We start from the raw sequence: 19,823 nt of genomic DNA on the forward strand, positions 1-19,823 counted from the left end.
TATCTAATAATCTATATGTATCTGTAATATATGTATCTATCTATTAATCATATATATATATATATATATATATATATATATATATATATATATATTTCTATCAATACATCTATTAATGTGTCACTATATGTACTCTGTGTGTCTCTAAGTCAATGTGTAAATGTAAATTAAATCCTAAATATAACTAAACAAATCGCACTATAAATGATACTATATCACCAAAAATCCGCTATCTCAAAACCAAACTCCTCTCACAAAAACCCACGATATGAAAATGCGTTGACAAAACTTTTATACTGTGTGATTGTGTGATTTGTTCCCGAACCGACCAATCAATGAAACCCTGATTCGGAGGAGCACTCCACCTGATGAAACACTTAGACGCTTCATTTAGCCGTTGTCACGTGACGTGGGTGTTTTGAATCACGCTTCGGATCAGTGTTTCGAATCATCTTTGCTTCGGGATCTCGCAAAGCTTCGGAACGTCTGTTTCGCGCCAGCCATCCTCAATTACCTGTTCGTCGTGCTGTCGTCCCCGATTGGATTGTGTATCGTTACGTGTCTTTGGATTGCCTTCACGGGACTTCACGCTGTCACGGATATTCACCACGGGATCACCGAGCACCTTCACAGAGGATTATCACCAGCACTAGCACCACCTGCTCACCTGGGTCCCTGCGCCACTGTTCCATCTGTGTTGTGCCGTCTCAACCCCAGTGTGTCTTATCTGACCTGTCTGCTGTCTTTATCCTAAATAAAGCGTTATTTGCACTTGCATCCTGTGTCGTTCTGAGATGTCACAAGTAAGTAACTAAAAATAATTACTAGTAACTAATGGAATAGTCACTAGTAACAAAATATTAAGTACTAGTACGTAATCAATTGTTACTAGTAAAACGGGGATAGTTTCTAGTAAATAAGTTCTAGTAGTTTTTAAATAGCGACTAGTACGTTTTAAGGAATAAATGTTTAAATGGCTTTCTATAAAGGTTTAAGATAACAGATTGGGATGAGACACCTCCTGCATTTCATTAGCCAACGCAAAGTCATATCATTAAACCGCCATATAGCCTAAGTTAACATTAAAGTTTAGCAGTTAAAATACCTTGCACAACAGTATTTTAAATCATATCTTATATCAGCATATTCTGAATCACAGTCAACCAGTCGTGAATTCTATGGAATTAGTCTTTGTGTTTTGTGGCCTTTTAACCATGCACATCCAGATAATATTTTTCAATTAATTCTGTGCATTATTGTTTCAACTTAAATATTTGACATGAACGGTTTATATATTACGGTGGTTACCTTTAGTTTACAGAGTTGTGGGTGATTCTGATGTAATTTCCGTCGTGACAGATGGGATGAGTCCCACAGAGGGTCTGCTGGCAGACCCTTCTGGCCATGTAGCCTACCATGCCCATGTACCTAATAATACCTAGCCTATATCTAATGCTGACTAATATATTTTATTGCTTGAATAGGGTTCCCGTAACTTTAACCCAATCCAATATAATGCTATACATGAGTATATGGGACACAAGATGCACATGGACCAAAATGAGAAATTGGTCATGTTTGGAGTGACTCATGTGATTGCTATAGATGGATACAGCAAGAAAATTGTTGCAAATGCAACTATGCCTGTAAAAAACAATCTAGCCATCTATGAAGAGGTGTACAGGTCAGTGTTGTATGTTATGTTTGATCGAATATATTTGATCAATTGTAATATTAATAATTGAGCGTTTCATATTTGTTTCAAATGTGTAGACCTGCAGTAACACATTATGGAATGTGGGATCAACTTCGTGTGGATCATGGCAAAGAGTTTTACCTGTGCATCTACATGCAAGAGAGGCTGTCAGAATTTAGACACAACCAGCAAAGACAGCCATACCTCCAAACACAGTCAACAAGGGTAATGTCAACCATCTGCATCTACATTATGAAACATTGGTGAAAAGTAACAAAGCATATTAAGCAAAGTAATTCACTTAAGTACAAGTCTGTGGATCTTGTACTTTACGTGAGTATATCCATGTCCTGCTACTTTATACTCCACTACATAATGAGTAATCTAATAATTTCAAATATATCAATAACCTGGGCAATTGTCAAGAGTGGTTACAATCAGTCCTTCAGATAATACTTATTCTAGGATTTTGAATACAGGACTTTTTCTTATGATGTTTTCAACATTGTGTGGTCTTGGGGATTTTACACAACAAGGTTATTCTTAGTCTATTCACTAGTTCCCAACTGTTAAGAACATAGAAACACATTGTTAACAGACCTCTATCATCTCCTTTAAAACAATTTTAAAAAAAACACAGAATCACACAGTGGAAAGGATGTGGCCAGAAATTAACAACAGAGTGAATTATCCACTAAAGGAGGCCCTCATCCAGCTACAAGATCAGGAAGCAATAGATATGGAGGACAGTCTGACAAGGTTCTGCACATCTAATCTGACCTGCCAGATGTGCCAGATTGGCATAAACAGATTTGTGCAATCATGGAATGCTCACAGGATTCCAGGTATGTCACATTTCCCTTACAAGTTATTCAGTTCAAGAGTTTTATCGTTGTAAGACTGGAAAAACTGGAAGGACTTTAAGAGAGGGCCATTCTCTGAGAAAACAAAGGAAATTAACATTTGAACTCCCCCTCATGCACTATTGAGACGAAGGTCTCACCTCCCTCATCCTAATCTACATTTCTCTCCCCCATTCTTCATCCTGGCAGAGATCTCTCAAACTCACACAAGAATCTAAATGGTTTAACGTGAATGATTATCATAGAGTTTTATACATGTTTGGTATTATTTGAAATGTCTCAGTGCGACTGGTGCAAATGTCTCATTCCCAAAGAAGTAAACCAAAATGTAATAAAGTTCTTAGGAAGTTTATAAATATCTTCCACACTGGAGGATATGTCTTTGAGTTAACACCTTCTGTCTCTTTGACTGAATGCTAATTTTCCACTGCTAGCAAATGGTGACTTACAGGTAAATTTCCACTGTGGATGAGGTTTAGATTTGAAATGAGGTCTGGGTATATAATGAAACGCAGCGAGAGCTCAGGGGCTTTTCTATATTTGAGATCGGCCCGTGAGGCTGAGAGTTGCGAGACTCTCAGCCTCACGCATTTCTTGTCGGGTAAACTTTTTCTTCTTTGTTCTAGAGCATTTGATGTTTTGCATTGATTATCTTTGAATTGATTATGAAATTGTAATGATACATTTACCTGACATATTGAATTGTGATATTTGATTATTCTAATTGAATTTGACATTATTTTCATTCAAGAGTTTAAATAGAATAGTAAAACATTCGCTCACATTTAATGATGCACAGATACCATTAAAACCCTTTTCATTTATGGAGTCAGATGAAATAACGAGTTAATACATATGAGAAAATGTATTGTATTTAACAAAAAATACTTTGCCGTGAGAAAAGACAGTAATACGCAAAGACCTTCACCTGTATTATTGGAAACCCTCATTGGACCAATAAACAGGCTTTCATCATTGAACATCACAACAAACATTTCTTGTTTTGTTAAAGAGAGAGGGATACCAAATCACCTAGCAGGGACTGGAACACCAAGAAAAATCACAACCGAACTTCTACCATATGCCACAGTTGCAGCTGACATGTATGACAGGGACATGGGATCCTCCCTCACCAGAGTATGTTCATTCGGAAGTGACCCCTTTCTGTCTGAGGCAGACAAAGTGAGAGCAGAGCAGCACTTTTCACATTATTACCCTGACCTTTCAGTTATTTTTGACAGTGCTGTCAATTACAACTATGCTACCCTCAAAGAGGCCTTGATCTACCTCATTGATGTAACAAAGACTTGTTCCTAATTACATGTGCACTGGATTGTAAGGAGCCTTGTTACAGATTGCTGGACATCTGTGTCTGTGGACACCATTATGTAGTTACTACTACAACAGTAGAGGGTGTAAGTATACCCTGATAGTATTTACCATACAAGTTTTACTTAATATGTGTATATAAGTGTCACTATAAAAATGTCAACTGCCTATTTTGTTACCATTAATAAATCATTTTACTATCATTGTATCCATGTTAGACATTATTCACAGGTTTGTTTTATGGAGAAATTTTTTTTATTTTTATTTTGTACAGAAAGAAGAATCAGAGACACATAAATTGTGTAAACAAAGTAAGTCCAGCTTTGCCAATCTCCACAGAAGAGCCTGTCACAACATATTGCCACATTTAGGCCTACTAGCTCTTATAAAATCACTGTGGGCTGAGAACAATAATGTAGCATAAAAATATCTTGCCACGTTTAGGCCTACTAGCTCTTATAAAACTACTGTGAGGTGGGAACAATGTGATATAACACTGACAAGTAAGGATTGGTGGCAAGCAGAAAAGCAGCATTTACTCTTCGCGTGCCAGTTCTCTCATGACATTTACTACACCAGAAAGGCCAGTGACTCTGTGAATGTTTATGGAAAAATCATCTGCTCGACACTTCAAACACATGGAGGAATTCTGAAGCCACACAGTAGTGCAGGATCTGCATTTGACCAAACTTCCACAGCATGCTGCAAATACTGGATCTTCCATGATTCCTGCCAGTGTAAGAAATAAATATTAGAGGTCTGAAAACACAATACAAGATATACTAGATGAAGAATGAAAAATATTTTCCAATTGAATGTCATACAGCATTTCAAAAAGCATCCTTTATGTAACTGAGTCTATGTATGGCATATTTTCAGTGAGAAATAACAAATTCCTTTCTCTGTCAACAGATGCTCCAAGCACACCCAGTACCACAGATGTAAATTCCTGAAGTATGCTTAAGGAATGGCTCTGTTTTTATGGATTGGTTTCCTTAATCTCAATGGGCTGTACAAAGAGCACCAGGAGCAGGACACTTAAGCTTTTAAATGACCACTACATCATAAATTCCACCAAACAACAACAATATGTTTGTAAGGGTGAATACATATTTTTTTATGTCTTCCTAAGGACAAGACTTACCTCTGCAAACCAGACAAGTGAAGGTATCCCTAACATTCCTGGACTGTTCTTCGGTCAGTACTAATGTTGTGTTCCTGTTTCGATGGACCACGTCAGAGAGGCCCTGAATGGCAGTTGTCACCTCAGACAAACCCTAAGCAGCCAGGACAAGCTCCTCGATCTTCTCAAACACACTGTCCAGTCCACCCTCATCATCTCTGCGTCTGTGAAAGAGAAAGGTCACATTTGAAATAAATAGAAACTGTTAATGTATGCAAATGATGTGACATGACATTACATTCAGATTGATTATGGACCCAGAAATGATTGCTTTTGTGCCAATCAAATATTGCATAAAGTGTCTATTGACTGAAGCTGTCCAATTGTAGGAGATATAGTTGTATCTATGAGTTGTGTAGAAAAGACTCAGATAAACATGGCAGTGTTTCTGGACAGACTGACAAAGAAATGTGCCATTATTTTAGGTGCTTTCATGTAGTCTCTTTGAATATGTTTTATCAGACCAGCTCTGCTCTTTAATTCAGGCCATGCTTAGCCTTTTACAGTGCCTGATGTCAGGAGGAAAAACTGAGGGGTTGTAACAGAAGCCACTGGTAATCCGACTTACGAGATTCTTCGCCTCTTTTGTTGCAGAGCTTGGAAATCAACCTCTGGTACAGCCATGATTTTTCGCGAGTTCTGCTTCCATTAAAAGGTGCCTAATTGAGTACAAAATATACAGTATGTATGAATAAAATCTCACTCTTGAAGACGGACATGTGAAGGCATATTCATTTAGTTTTTATCTGAAATGGCAAAGGTTTGACGTTGTTTATGGCTCCAGTTTCAAATCTGAGACTTTATAAATGTTGATGTGACAATTAATAGCCCAATATATTTGCCACTTAGCTGTGAAGCAACTTAAAAGTTCATGCTATTGTCACAGTACATTTTCAAGACACAGGGTTACCTAAACTATAATTTGAGATGGTAAATAAAATTGTTCAAATGAAGCACCTCTTGTTCCTTCTGAGTCCAATATTTCCACTCCATTGTGGTCTGTCAGGATGAGTTGTTCATTGCTTCCTATGGCATCTTTTACTTTGGCAATCATGGATGGGACACTGGCCTCCTGCTCAGTAAATTTTACAACCACCATTCTGCTGTTCACAAGCTTTCCACTCTGTACCTCTCCCAGACTGACAGTCCTGGAATTCAGACCAACTAAATTTAGGTTCATTCAAAATGTTGAACATACAAGAGAACATTTATATTTGTATTCTATTGACAAGGGCATGGAAATTGAAAAAAATGTGCTTTACCTTGTAAAGTATTTCAGGGATTGAGCCCTGGGTGGCACTGAGGAGCTTGCTGAGCTAGCCAACCTGGAGAAGCGAAACTGGCCGCTCGTGGAAGTAGTAGGTAGTGGCCCTGCAGCAACGTTAACACCTGCATCCAGCACAGCCCCGGCCCCGTGTACTTCGTAATGGGCCTTGTCCCTGAGGTCGAATGAACTGAAGTGGCCCTCTGCTCCAGGGAAAACTGCCACATTGGTATCGTCAGTGAGGTACAGGCTCTGGCTTGGTACCTAAAAAGAAGTAAGAGTTAGGCAAAATCCTGGTAATGGAATTCAATAACCGTATCCATTATTGTTAGGTGCATAAATCCAGTACTACTATCAGTTGCTAGTTTATTAGCTTCACCTAACGCAAGCTAAAATTAATGTAATCCAATACAACAGTCCTGCAAAAAGAGCATGTACAGTTATTATAATGCAAAAGTTATAATGTCATAAAGTTTTACATTTTTGTTGAAACTGTTTTAGAGAGACATTCCATCGACTGTATGATCATTTTAGAGGATGGAGCTTGTGGTGCTATTGAACTGTATTGCCTTAAAGGTTAAATAAACCCTAAAACAACTTATTTTAGTTAATGATCTGTAAGACTGTGGTTTTATTAATGCTGTTCATTGATTCAAGTATTTTTTTTTACATTTGGGTATAAAGTGTTTTAATTCTATAATATATTGTGTAAAAACGTCTGAGTCTTGCCCTCTTCAGGTTGAACTGTGGCTACTGCAGTTGTATTTTCCTATTAGAAGTTGTGGTGCCCTGTGAGGGTACCAGCTAACCACGCCCTTGCCTACAGAGAGACACGTCTCAGGTGCACGCCCCCCTCCGCTGGGCGCCGCCCACTTTTCCAGCATTTTTTCAAATATTGCCAGTGGGTGGAGTCAGGCTCTGACCAGGGGTTTAGTTACCCTTTAAAGGTTGTATCAGCGATTTCAGGCCCAAAAATAAATGATCACATTCATCTAATCTTTCCTAGCGATCCGCTAGCTGCCCGCCCCATAAGCAGGCCGTCCAAAACCGCGTCTCTGTTGGCAGCCTAGGCTCTGAGATCTGCACACAAAAACAATTGGTTTCACCAACCACCAAAAGCAAAATAAACAGTGTTCCAACCAATCACCGACAGGGGGCGGGAGTTGTGAGCATAGACATCAGTATATACTGTATAATATCTATGGTTGTGAGGTTTTGCTCCGACTTCGCGTGCAGCCGTGCACAAGGTTTCTGGACGGCCTGATACAATACTTCAACATCACCACTAACTAACACCTATGCGGCTACCAACTAAGTTAGCTGTCACCTTTACTTAACAGTTCACCCAATGTCACACATTCAAAACATAATGCTAGCAAACTAGCATTCATTAACTTTAGTTAGCTAGCTAACGTTACGTATCTTTAGGGGATAAACTGTGTGAGAATAATAAGCAACGTTCGATTGCCATACCTGAAATATTTTCAAAATCTTTTCCACCGTCATGTCCTCCTCTCTCAGCCTCACTCTTTTGGCGGCGCTGAAAAGCACAAACGATGGATCCATAGTGCAATGACTGAGTGACACTGCTTTGTAGGCTTGTTACCTGTTCTATGTGGTTGGAGATTATCCACTGCGAATGCGCAAAACAGAATTGACGGCACCGTGGGAAATGGGAAAACAAATAAAGAAAAATAAAGACAACGTAAATTCGGCCCATTGTTTCCTTTTGGTTTCCTTGTTTATTATATTTCCCGTTTCGAGCTGAAAGCAATGAAACAAACGTCAGTTTTCATATTTTGTTCATACAGGAAAACAGAAAAACAAAATATTGATTCGTTATTTCGTTTTTGGTCTGTCAGATTAAATGGAATAATTGAATGATCGGATGGGAATAACGAAGAAACCGCTCATTTATCACATATTCGATTTTTTCCATGAAAAGAAATAAAGAAATCGTCTCGGTTACGTATGTAACCCTAGTTCCCTGATAGGGAACGAGACGCTGCGTCAAACGCTGTGGGAACGCCCCTGCGTTGTGCGTCATGAAGCACGTATGGAATCAGCCCAATGGAGAGATGGAACGTCATAGGCGGGTGACGCATCGACCAGGAAACTATAAAGCACCCCATAAACACAAGCGCAACAGCTTCTGTTAGGCCTGAAGGAAGCGCTAGCGGGAATGCCGGGAGTATGGTGGAATGACGCAGCGTCTCGTTCCCTATCAGGGAACTAGGGTTACATACGTAACCGAGACGTTCCCTTTCAAGGGAACTCGAGCTGCGTCAAACGCTGTGGGAACGCTAATACCCACGTCACCATAGGACCAAGTGACCGCCATGTGAGAACTACCGCACAGAGGACGAGAGCACCTGTGCCCCAGGGGTAGAACTTAAGTGTAGGTCGTAGAACTTAATGAAAGTATGCGGTGAAGACCATCCAGCCGCATCACAAACGTCACTGAGGGAAACTCCTGACAGTAAGGCTTTAGAAGCCGCCATACTCCTGGTAGAGTGGGCTCATACAGCCAAAGGTGAAGGCTGACCAGCCGACTCATAGGCAAGTGAGATAGCCTCGACCACCCACTTTCTCATTCTCTGTTTAGGGAAGGGACACCCCTTCTTGGGTGGCCCAAAGCACACAAATAGTTGTTCTGACTTCCTCCACAGGGCAGTTCTGTCGACATAGGCGTCTAACGCCCTAACAGGGCAGAGTAAATTAAGTTTCTCCTGGTCAGACGACAGAAATGGAGGAGGACGAAAGGCCTGCAGAACTGTAGGTCTAACAACATTAGTCGGGACCTTGTGAACGTAACCTGGTCTAGGATGCAGAAAAGCCTTAACCATGCCAGGCGAAAATTCCAGGCACGAGGGTGAAACCGACAGAGCCTGCAAATCTCCGATTCTCTTTAGTGAGGAGATAGCAAGAAGAAAGATAGTCTTAAACGTGAGAAACTTCTCAGGAACTTCTTCGATAGGTTCAAGAGGAGCTAGGGAAAGACCTTCTAATACGATGGCCAGATCCCAGGCCGACACCCTCGTACGAACTGCTGCCCTCAGCCTCAGTGTGCCACGAAGGAAACGAGTTATAAGCGGGAGTCTCCCAAGAGAAACTCCACTGAAAGGGACGTGGTAAGCAGCCAGTGCCGCCACATACACCTTTAGTGTGGAGGGGGATAGCCCTGTGGAGAAGCGCTCCTGCAGGAATTCCAGCACTGCACCCACTGGGCAGTTAACTGGGTCCTGCAGGTGCTCTCCACACCAAGAAGTGAAGAGTTTCCACTTCAAGGCATAAAGCTTCCTCGTGGATGGAGCTCTGGAGTGAAGAATGGTCTCAACAACCTCGGTTGAGAGACCAGATTTCATGAGCTGGGCCCCCTCAGAGGCCAAGCCCACAATACTGGGCGGGGGTGAAATATCATGCTGCCCGCCTGAGAGAGTAGATCCCTCCTGACCGGGAGCTCCAAGGGAGAGCCGTCCAGGAGAGAAATCAGGTCCGCAAACCATACTCGGGCCGGCCAGAACGGGGCTACTAATAGTAGGCTGACCCCGTCCCGGCGAACCCTCTCCAGAACTCCAGGTAGCAGAGCAATCGGGGGAAGGCGAACAGACGTGACCTCGGCCACGGCTGCACCATAGCGTCCAACCCCAGAGGGGCTGGATGGCTGATGGGAAACCACAGATGACAATGCAAGGTCTCCTTGAAAGCGAATAGGTCCACCTCGGCGCGACCGAAACTCAACCAAAGGAGCTCCACCACCTCGGGATGGAGTCTCCAATCCCCCGGCCTCGGCCCCTGTCTCGACAGGGAGTCTGCTACCACATTCAAATACCCAGGAAGATACATTGCTCTCAGAAATAGTAACCTCCCTTGGGACCACAGGAGGATCTGACGGGCCAACTTGTAAAGCCGGCGAAACCGCAGGCCCCCCTGATGATTTATATACGAGACCACCGACGTTTTGTCTGACTGAACTAACACATGATGACCTCTCAGGTCTGCTAGGAAGTGTTTCAGAGCCTGGTACACCGCCAACATCTCTAGACAATTTATAAGCCGTGATGGATGATGGTCCTGCGACAGCCCTTGGGCTGGACGACCACTCGTGACCGCCCCCCACCCTGTGAGGGAAGCATCCGTCGTTAGCGTTACGCGACGACAAAGAGCCCCCAACACAGGTCCTTTGAATAGGAACCAAGTTTCTTTCCACATGACCAGAGCACGAATGCAGAGCCGCGTGACTTTGACCGTGCGGAGCGGATTTCCCCTCGGGGAGAATCCCTTGCTCCTGAGCCACCACTGTAGCGATCTCATGTACAACAGGCCGCAAGGTATAACGTCGGACGCTGCTGCCATCAGACCCGACAGTCTCTAAAACAGTTTTACAGTAAGTAGCTGGCCTAGCTTTACTTGTTTCAAGGCTGAGAGAATCGAAACAATGCGGGTCGGAGCGAGTCGCGCCTGCATCGAAACCGAAACCCAAACGACACCCAGAAAAGTGGTCTTCTGAGGAGATAATACACTTTTCTTTGCGTTCAGCCTCAACCCCAACTTCCTGATATGAACGAGAACGACATCTCAATGTTGAACCGCCATCTGCTCTGTCTGAGCTAAAATCAACCAATCGTTGATGTAATTGAGGACACGAACACCCTGAAGCCTCAGGGGCACTAGTGCTGCGTCCATGAATTTCGTGAAAGTGCGGGGAGATAAAGCTAGGCCAAACGGAAGAACCCTGTGCTGGTACACCTCGCCCCCGAAGGTGAACCTCAGGAACTTCCTGTGTTGTGGGATAGAAATGTGGAAGTACGCGTCCCTTAGATCTATCGTGACAGACCAGTCCTCGGATCTGATTTGAGACACGATCTGCTTGATAGTGAGCATCTTGAATTTTGGCTTCCCTACCGAGCGATTCAATAGGCGCAGGTCTAAAATTTGACGCAACCCCCCATCCTATTTTGGAACGATGAAATATCGGCTGTAATAGCCTGACTCCACACTGGGAGGAGGAGACCGTTCTATAGCCTCCTTTTGAAGGAGTGCTTTCACCTCTTGTTCCATAACCAGAGCCTGCTCGAGGCCCACCACTGTAGGCAGAACCCCTCTGAATCTTGGTGGACGACACCTGAATTGGATAGCATAATCCCTTTCTATTGTCTGCAGGACCCTATGAGATATTTTTGGAAGGCTTTTCCACTCTGCCAGAAATTCTACTAAGGGTACCAGTCTCTCGAGACTGGCCTCTGGTGTAACTTGAGCAGCAAACGCAGCGCCCTGTAACGGCACACCGGCAGGGAACAACTGGTCTAACCGCTCTGAAACCCTCCTCAGAGGGAGCGAGCATCCCTCGGGAAATCGCTCGCTGGGACCGTCTGCGCCCCGGCATGAAGGCGGGGTTGGCAGAACGGGCCCCTGAGGGCACCGAGGAAGAATGGGCAGCGTAGAAAGAGGTGCACACCTTTCCGCCTCGGTGGGGACCACCCTCAGTGTCCTGCGCGCCGTGGCGCCAGGACTTCTTCTTAGCAGAAGCCTTCTTAGCTAATATAACTGTCCTCAGATCAGTTCTATTACTGGGAGATTTCGGCTGAGAGTGCCACGGCTGAGCCCACTGTCCAGCAGGGGGAGCACGAGACGCGACACTCTGCTTTTAATGAATTTTTAAAGGGAGAAATTTCTTAAAAGCTGTTGTTTGCTTTTCCTTCTCCTGGAATTTATCGATGACAGAATTTACAGCATCGCCAAATAAACCCAGGGGGGAGAGAGGAGTGTCTAAAAGGAAAGCTTTTTCTTTTTCTTTTATATTTGTCTGATTTAACCACAGATGTCTTTCTGCGGCCACCAGAGCTGCCATAGATCGACCCACTAGCTTGGCCGACTCTCTGGTTGCGCGCAGGGATAAATCAGGAGCCTTACACAGTTCGCGAACCATGTCAGCACAGACCTCCTCACTCTCACTCACGTCCCTCAGCAGGTCAGCCTGGTATGCCTGCATAATAGACATAGTCTGCAGACATGACGCAGCCTGACCCGCCGCCGAATATTTCTAAGAGGCTTGGTGGGTAATGCCGGTGCCTTAACAGATGACGCAGCCTCGAGGGAGAGAAAACTCGCAAGCGTCTCTTCCACGCGAGGCATAGCCGAATAATCATATGATTTTGCCCCCTCAATATTAGAATGTGTTGAAGTCTGGGGACTAAACACTCTATATGACACCGTTTTTTTCCACGATTTCGGCACCTCAGTGTGGAGATCGGAAAAAAATGGCAAGCACCGGCGTGGAGGTTGCACTCGTGACGGCAAAAATCTCTCATCTAATTTTGATTTAGAAACAGACTCCTGTCTAGTCACTGGCCATACAATGCTGAGTTTTTCTACAGCTCTTGTTAATACCTCCACCAGCTCATCACTTTCGGGAGTGTAAGGTGGCGAATCCTCCACATCTCCCTCATTTATAACTGGTGCCTCAGCCCAAGCGGAAGAAACCGCAGCGCGTGCTTCCGAACACGGGACTGAGGCACTGGATCTCACAGGTGAAGGGAGAGATAAGGCAGAGCCCATCTCTAACCCCACTAAGAGATCCATCTGCGATCCACACGATACTCGTCGTCGCTCTGCCTCGGCAAGAGCGGGACCCGAACCGCGGGGAGCGTGCACCGAACCGCTCTCCTCGAAGAGCGCCCGGCGGGAGCAGAGCGTCCTTAATGGCAGACGCTCGCAATGCTCACAATAAGCTCCCTCGAGAGCTGACTGGGCATGCTGCATTCCCAAACAAACAACACAAAGAACGTGTGTATCCCCACTCATAAAATAACGCGAGCAGGTAGGGACACACTTCCTAAACTGCTGTTCGTTCGCCATATCTCTCTTAATATATATATATATATATAAATTGTTTGTGTGGTGCAGAGGATGTAAAGACAGACAATATTCACACAGGGACAGATTCACATATAGCGCGACTGAAGGCACAAAAAGCTTTTGCGCTTGTGTTTATGGGGTGCTTTATAGTTTCCTGGTCGATGACGTCACCCGCCAATGACGTTCCATCTCTCCATTGGGCTGATTCCATACGTGCTTCATGACGCACAACGCAGGGGCGTTCCCACAGCGTTTGACGCAGCTCGAGTTCCCTTGAAAGGGAACTCGTGTCGTTTTTTCATATTTTTATCTTTGTTTTCATCACACTTTGTCCTAATCCGCCAAATGGAAAAATAATTAAATCAAAATGAATAAACAGTTTTAATATTCAATCTCATGGGCGGGATTGAAACGCCCGTTTCCGCTGATTGGTCAACCAGAGATCAAGCCGTGCCATCATCAGTTCAGCTCCGCGCAACAGAATAATAGTCATCTGATACAGTTGTATGGATTATTACAGAGTTTATTGCATATGACAGATTAAAATGTTATCCGATCTAATAAAGAAAAATATACAAGACAAACTCAAATATTTTCTTAATAAAATAAAATTATTAACTTTTTCATTTAAAATAATAGCATTTTTAATAGTAAAAAAAAAAATATTTTTTGAGTTTGACAACGAAAACACCGTAAAGCACAGCTGTACAACATAGTTCAAGACATAATATTAATTCATAATTTATGAGCATTGACTCTCAGTCTTTTCATTTTTTTATCATGATATCTCAATAGAATTAATAAAAGAATAGCATAGAATAGCATAGTACTAGAGGCTCATTGTATTGCAGAGTGACAATATGCCCCGCCGGAGCAACTCGGATTTGAACCCTGCGAGCAGGGCGTCCATAAGGCGGGATAAGGGGAACGTTTTCTGGGGCCCAGCCACTAGGGGGGGATGCAGTCCAGCAATAATTATGGTCATCCTAAATGTAAGCAAAGGTTACCATATTTTATTTTGAGCCAAAATGGCACCATTAATTGTTGAACGTGAGAAAAAAATTCATTTTATTTAATTTTGCTTGAGTAAAATGTAGCCTGTGTCATAATGAAACACCCCTCTCCTGAAAATGGTCTGATAGGCTATTTTTTGTTGTACGTAACGCAACGTCAAAACGCCAGTGCTTCGCGCCAGATCACGGTCAGAAGCGCAAGTGAGTGACACACGATGGAGTGTTATGCCTTAAATAACTTAAGGCAGAAGTTAAAGTAACAAAATAAGTAAAATAAACTCTTCTCAACCAGGCAACCACTTGTTGCCCTGTGACAGCTACTACTAGGACCATTAAAACAATGGACCACCAATCACTGGATACTTTCTTTCCCTGGGCCAAGTACATTTTACTTAACTCCAATAAGAAGTAAATTACCTGATACAATATACCTGTCTTTCGGTCCTATTCTAAAAACTGTAAACACATGTAATCAAATAAAGTGTAAGAAAAATAAAATGAATAAAACAAAAATAAAGGTACACACACAACACCCATTATCCCCATCCTACTCACACATGCGTGCGCGTAAAACACACACACAACTCCGCACAGTGATATGCTATCTGTTGTGAGAATCTGTTGTGCTATCTGTTGATAGCACAGTGATATGCTATCTTGTTGGAGAATTGCTCTATAATCAAACATTAATCAAATCAATAAATACAAATAATAAAGTGCAATTTTAAGAAGCTGGAGGGTTGTCATTTCCTGGCTTTTTTTTTCTATAACCTCGTTCCATCAACACAGCCCTCCATTCACCATAGGATTGAGTCTCAGACTCTTCGCAGTACCAGTTGCCAAAGTACTGAAGATGTGATGGTGGCTTTCTCTCTTTGTTGCACTTTCTGCAAAGAATGACGTCTGACTTCCTCAGATATTTTCTTGTCACAGTTCCAGCATGCTCCCTCTTCTGTTTTCTGTATTGCTGAGTGGAGTAAGGAACCGCTTGACTGGATGTCTGTGTCTGAGCTGATGGTGGCATAGCTGAAGATAATGGGAGGTTGAAGAACATCACCTGTGAGGTACCAGGCACTGTAGGAAGCAGCACTGGTGGTACAGTGAAAGGGAGAGAGACAGGTGGTGCTGGTGCAATGACAGGAAGTCCTTTATGTGATGGTGGAGCCTGGAAGATGGCCTGAGGTTGCGGCCTCCCCTTGAGTATTGCCTCCCCAGCAGTGTTTGGTGGCAGGATAAAAAGGTGAGGCTCAGACAAATTGCCGGAATAGAGAGTCGGTCCTTTCTGCATAGCAGCAGGAAGGTTCTCAGGTCCTGCCATGGGTGCGTCAGGGGCTTGGATACCCTGCTTTAAAATCTCCTGTTCCTTTGACTTGCAACGCCTGCTGAACCTGGGAAAACATAAAGCAACCAATATTAATAAACATCTAAGCAATAATACAAAAGATGCTATGTTCAACTACTATTTGATCATGACTATGATGCAACAGCATGACACAGCTGAGATCACAGAGCAATTGATCACACCCTTGTCTCGTGTATCATTGCTTTTGTAAAACGCCACTGGTACAGTAGTTGTTAGTTTGTATGTGTGTTGGAAAGCTGTTTATGGAGATACGTTGTACTGATTATGGATTCTTGCAGTCTGTTGAAGACCATGTCGTGAGCAATAAATCGTACCTTTCATAATGGAGAAGAAAGCAGAAGTTTGACTCTTGTTGATTTGTTTCTAGACCCGTCAAAGCAGTCATAGCTACATTAAGTCAACTGCGTCAATTACTTAAACCCTCTCTGTGGCACTCAGCTGCTTTAAATTTATGCTTGGCTGTAACAATGCTAATTTACTCACCATTGTGTGACTGTTGCAGCGTTAACTTCTGGGAGCTGGATGGTGGTCTCGCTCATCACCTTAGCATTGGTGAGGATGCACTCTCGGATGTGCTTGTAAGCACAAACCACCATTGTGAAGCGGGACACCCTCACTCCATCACACCGCACCACGCTTGGGTAGAGGGCACAGAGCCTTGTGAAGATGGCCTCCACCACTCGGTTGCAGTCAGGCCACTGTGCAGGACTATGAGCCCCAACGAAACACCTGCAAATTAGAACAGAATACATATTATTAATTTCAATGTGTGATCCTTACTCTCTTATTTTTATTGCTTTTTGTTTTGCTTTGTGTTGTCTAGATGCTATTTTTTAATATCTGTGCATAGTTATGTTGTCTTGTTTGTTTTATACAAAACCTTTAAGACAATCAAGATCCTGTGTTTGCTAAATTTAACATACCTTTTGGTGCTCTCCACACCTGGTGCCATAACCTTCTTAGTGGCTCTGAATCGTCCCTGTTTTAGGGAGGTTTGGTGATGTGGTGAGTAAATGGTCTTCCTCTTGTCATACTCCCCCAATGCCTGCCACAGGGTGATGATCTTGACGCACTCTTCTCCAGTCAAGGCCAGACGGTGGTCTCTGAGGCTAACCAAAAACTCTGCCAAGTCCTGCAAGGCTCCATACCCCCCAATATTATCAGGTCCAACAGAATCCTAAACTGAAAGATAATTTAGGAACTTTTGATAGCAGCAATGAATAAAAATATTCACATGAAAGCACAGCCAACATAACCCAGATTTTGTTTACACACATAAATGTAAATTAAAATATAAACTGGGCCCTTACATCACGTGAAGTGCTCTCTTCAGATGTCGGAAGAGCAGTTTCTGCTGATAATTGGTCCACTGAAACTACATGAAAAAGGTAAACATTTAGTTTAAATTTGTATTTTTGCCTTTCAGTAAGACATATATACATAGAGGTTGCGGTAATTGTTGTCACACTAACTCTATATGAATACTTTGGTAAACTCACAGCTATGTGTTCCAGGAAAGAGTCCTGGCTTTGAATGACTGTGCAGTGAGCTGGTAACAGGAGATGGAGGGACCACAGCAGTAATGACATGGAGCTGGGGACAGATGTCACTGGTGATGGAGAAACTACAGAGAGTGATGACATGGAGCTGGTGACAGGAGATGTCACTGGTGATGGAGGAACCACAGACAATGATGACATGGAGCTGGTGACAGGAGGGGTTGGAGATGATGCTGCAGACACTGATTCTTGTGAAGAGGCAACAGGTGTCTGTTCTGTGTCAAAAGTGGGGACAGTGATGTCCTGAAACTCCTCAAGTTCAGCATAACCTTCATCCACTTCTATACCAACCTCAGTCGTCTCGGGCTTTTCAATAGCCAACTTGTAGTCCTGCAAAACTTTACCAGTTTGCTGGCAAAGGTACTCCACTCCAATAAGCTCACCTTTAAAATATTAAAACATTGACAATTAGATAATATACCAGGATATTATATTATAACTCAGTGGTTAAATGGTATGTGTACACTTAAATAAAATTGTCACCAAAAACAACAAATAGTTATCTACCAGTGTACTTTCTTGTCCCAACATAAGGGAGGATTTTCTTGCCCATAACCTCCTCTGCAAGAGTGTTGACAGCATGACGCAGAAGATTATTGTGGGAATGTGGCTGCTGCTCAACAGTTGTTGCTGCCATAGCCCGGTCCTCATTCCACCTTGCAAGTCCATCCAAAAGATACGCCTGGAAGGTGTCACTTGCCAGCGTACCTGTAAATTCAAAAAAGAAAAATAAGATCACACAAAAATATCATATGGATTCACAAAAAGCTGTTCCCTTTCAAGGGAACTCGAGCTACGTCAAGCTGTGGGAACGCCTCTGCGTGTGTGCGTCATGAAGCACGTATGGAATCAGTCCAATGGAGAGACGGAACGTCATAGGCGGGTGACGTCATCGACCAGGAAACTATACAGCACCCCCAAAACACAAGCGCGACAGCTTCTTTGCCTTCAGTAAGCGCTATATGTGGATCTGTCTCAAGTGTTTTTGTCTGTCACTAAGCAAGAGTTTCACTATTTCAAAAAACTATATATATATATATATATATATATATATATATATATATATATTATATTGAGAGACAATGGCGAGCGAACAACAATTTAAGAAGTGTGTTCCTCCCTGCTCGCGCTATTTAACGAGCGGGGATACACACAGCTTATGCGTTGTTTGTTTGGGAGTGCAGCATGCCCAGTCAGCTCTCGAGGGGGCTGATTGTGAGCATTGCGAGCGTTTCCCTCTTAGAACGCTCCGCTCCCGCCGATCACTCTTTGAGGAGAGTGGTTCGGTTCGCGATCCCCGCGGATCGGGTCCCGCTTATGCCGAGGCTGAGCGGCGACGTCATTCGTGGGGATCGCAGATGGATCTAACAGCGGGGCTTGAGACGGGCTCTGCCCTATCTCAGCCCTTACCTGTTAGATCCAGTGCCTCAGTCTCGGGTTCGGAAGCACACTCTGCGGTTTCTTCCTCCCGAACTGAGGCCCCAGTACTGCAACTATCTAGTTCTGAGGATTGTGGGGGCTAAATCTCATGGTTATGGGGCGATGCCCAAAGCAGAAGAGGAGCTTGCAAGTCATCTTTCTGCTGAAGCTGCATCTTCTTTTAAAGCACCACTTTTACCCTCTAAGCCTCTTAGAAGTACGTCAGCTTTAGTGGGTAAGGCGTATTCGGCGGCCGGTCAAGCCTCGGCGTGCCTGCACACGATGTCCATCTTGCAGGCATACCAGGCTGACTTATTAAAGGATGTGAGTGACACTCAAGAGGTCAGCACTGACGTCGTTCGCGATATATTATTTTTCTAATATTTTAACACAGATTTATCTCTGCGCGCCACCAAGGAGTCGGCCATGCTAATGGGCCGTACTATGGCAGCCCTGGTGGTCGCAGAGACGCATCTATGGTTAAATCTCTCTGGTATGAGAGAAAAAGACAAAGCTTTTCTTTTGGAAGCTCCGCTCTCTCCTCATGGTCTTTTTGGTGATTCTGTAAATACTGTCATAGATAGATTTCAGGAAGAGAAGAAACATTCGGCAGCGTTTCAGAAATTTATGCCTCTTAAAATTCATGTCCCCGGTACTGCTGGGCGGGAGCAGTCCAGGCCGTCAGTCAGCTCCTCACATAGGGCGCAACAGAAGCAGAGTGTCGCGTCTCACGCTCCCCCTTCCAAACAGTGGGACCAGACGCGGCACTCTCAGCCGAAGTCTTCTGGCAAAACTGATCTGAGGACAGTCATTATGGCTAAGAAGGCTTCGGCAAAGAGGAAGTCCTGACGCCACTGGCGTCAGGATGCTGAGGGTGGTCCCTGCCGTGGGAGAGAGGTGTTCACCGCATTACACGGTGCCCGCTCTTCTTCGGTGCCCTCAGGGGCCCGTTCTGCCAACCCCGCCTTCATGCCGGGGCACAGACGGTCCCAGCGAGCGCTTTCCCGAGGGACGCTCGCCCCCTCTGAGGAGGGTCTCAGAGCAGTTAAGCCAGTCGTTCCCTGCCGGTGCTTCGTTACAGGGCGCGGTGTTTGCTGCTCAAGTTACACCAGAAGCCAGTCTCGAGAGACTGGTACCCTTAGTAGTATTTCTGGCAGAGTGGAAAAGCCTTCCAAAAATATCTCAGTGGGTTCTGCACACAGTAAAAAAGGGTTATACTATCCAATTGAGGTGTCGTCCACCAAAATTCAGAGGGGTTCTGCCCACAGTGGTGGGC

At 43.9% G+C, this 19,823-nt stretch overlaps 2 protein-coding genes across 2 annotated transcripts; one reads left to right on the forward strand and one right to left on the reverse strand.

Moving 5' to 3' along the window:
* Positions 1-420: 420 nt before the first annotated feature.
* LOC143712007 (uncharacterized) lies at positions 421-4,096 on the forward strand. Its single transcript, XM_077204241.1, has 4 exons — positions 421-803; positions 1,485-1,684; positions 1,774-1,921; positions 2,337-4,096. Exons 1-4 carry the CDS (start codon positions 795-797, stop codon positions 2,592-2,594), a joined length of 615 nt encoding a protein of 204 aa, XP_077060356.1. The 5' UTR covers positions 421-794; the 3' UTR covers positions 2,595-4,096.
* A 10,773-nt stretch (positions 4,097-14,869) lies between these two features.
* LOC143711267 (uncharacterized) lies at positions 14,870-17,776 on the reverse strand. Its single transcript, XM_077202642.1, has 7 exons — positions 17,636-17,776; positions 17,420-17,511; positions 17,069-17,343; positions 16,880-16,944; positions 16,493-16,746; positions 16,053-16,298; positions 14,870-15,594 (listed from the first exon to the last, which is right to left on the reverse strand). Exons 1-7 carry the CDS (start codon positions 17,708-17,710, stop codon positions 14,931-14,933), a joined length of 1,671 nt encoding a protein of 556 aa, XP_077058757.1. The 5' UTR covers positions 17,711-17,776; the 3' UTR covers positions 14,870-14,930.
* Between the last annotated feature and the right edge of the window lie 2,047 nt (positions 17,777-19,823).

Source organism: Siphateles boraxobius, unplaced genomic scaffold (assembly GCF_051911475.1).
Source record: "Siphateles boraxobius isolate OS27281-9 unplaced genomic scaffold, OSU_SipBor_1 5, whole genome shotgun sequence".
NCBI classification, from domain to species: domain Eukaryota; kingdom Metazoa; phylum Chordata; class Actinopteri; order Cypriniformes; family Leuciscidae; genus Siphateles; species Siphateles boraxobius.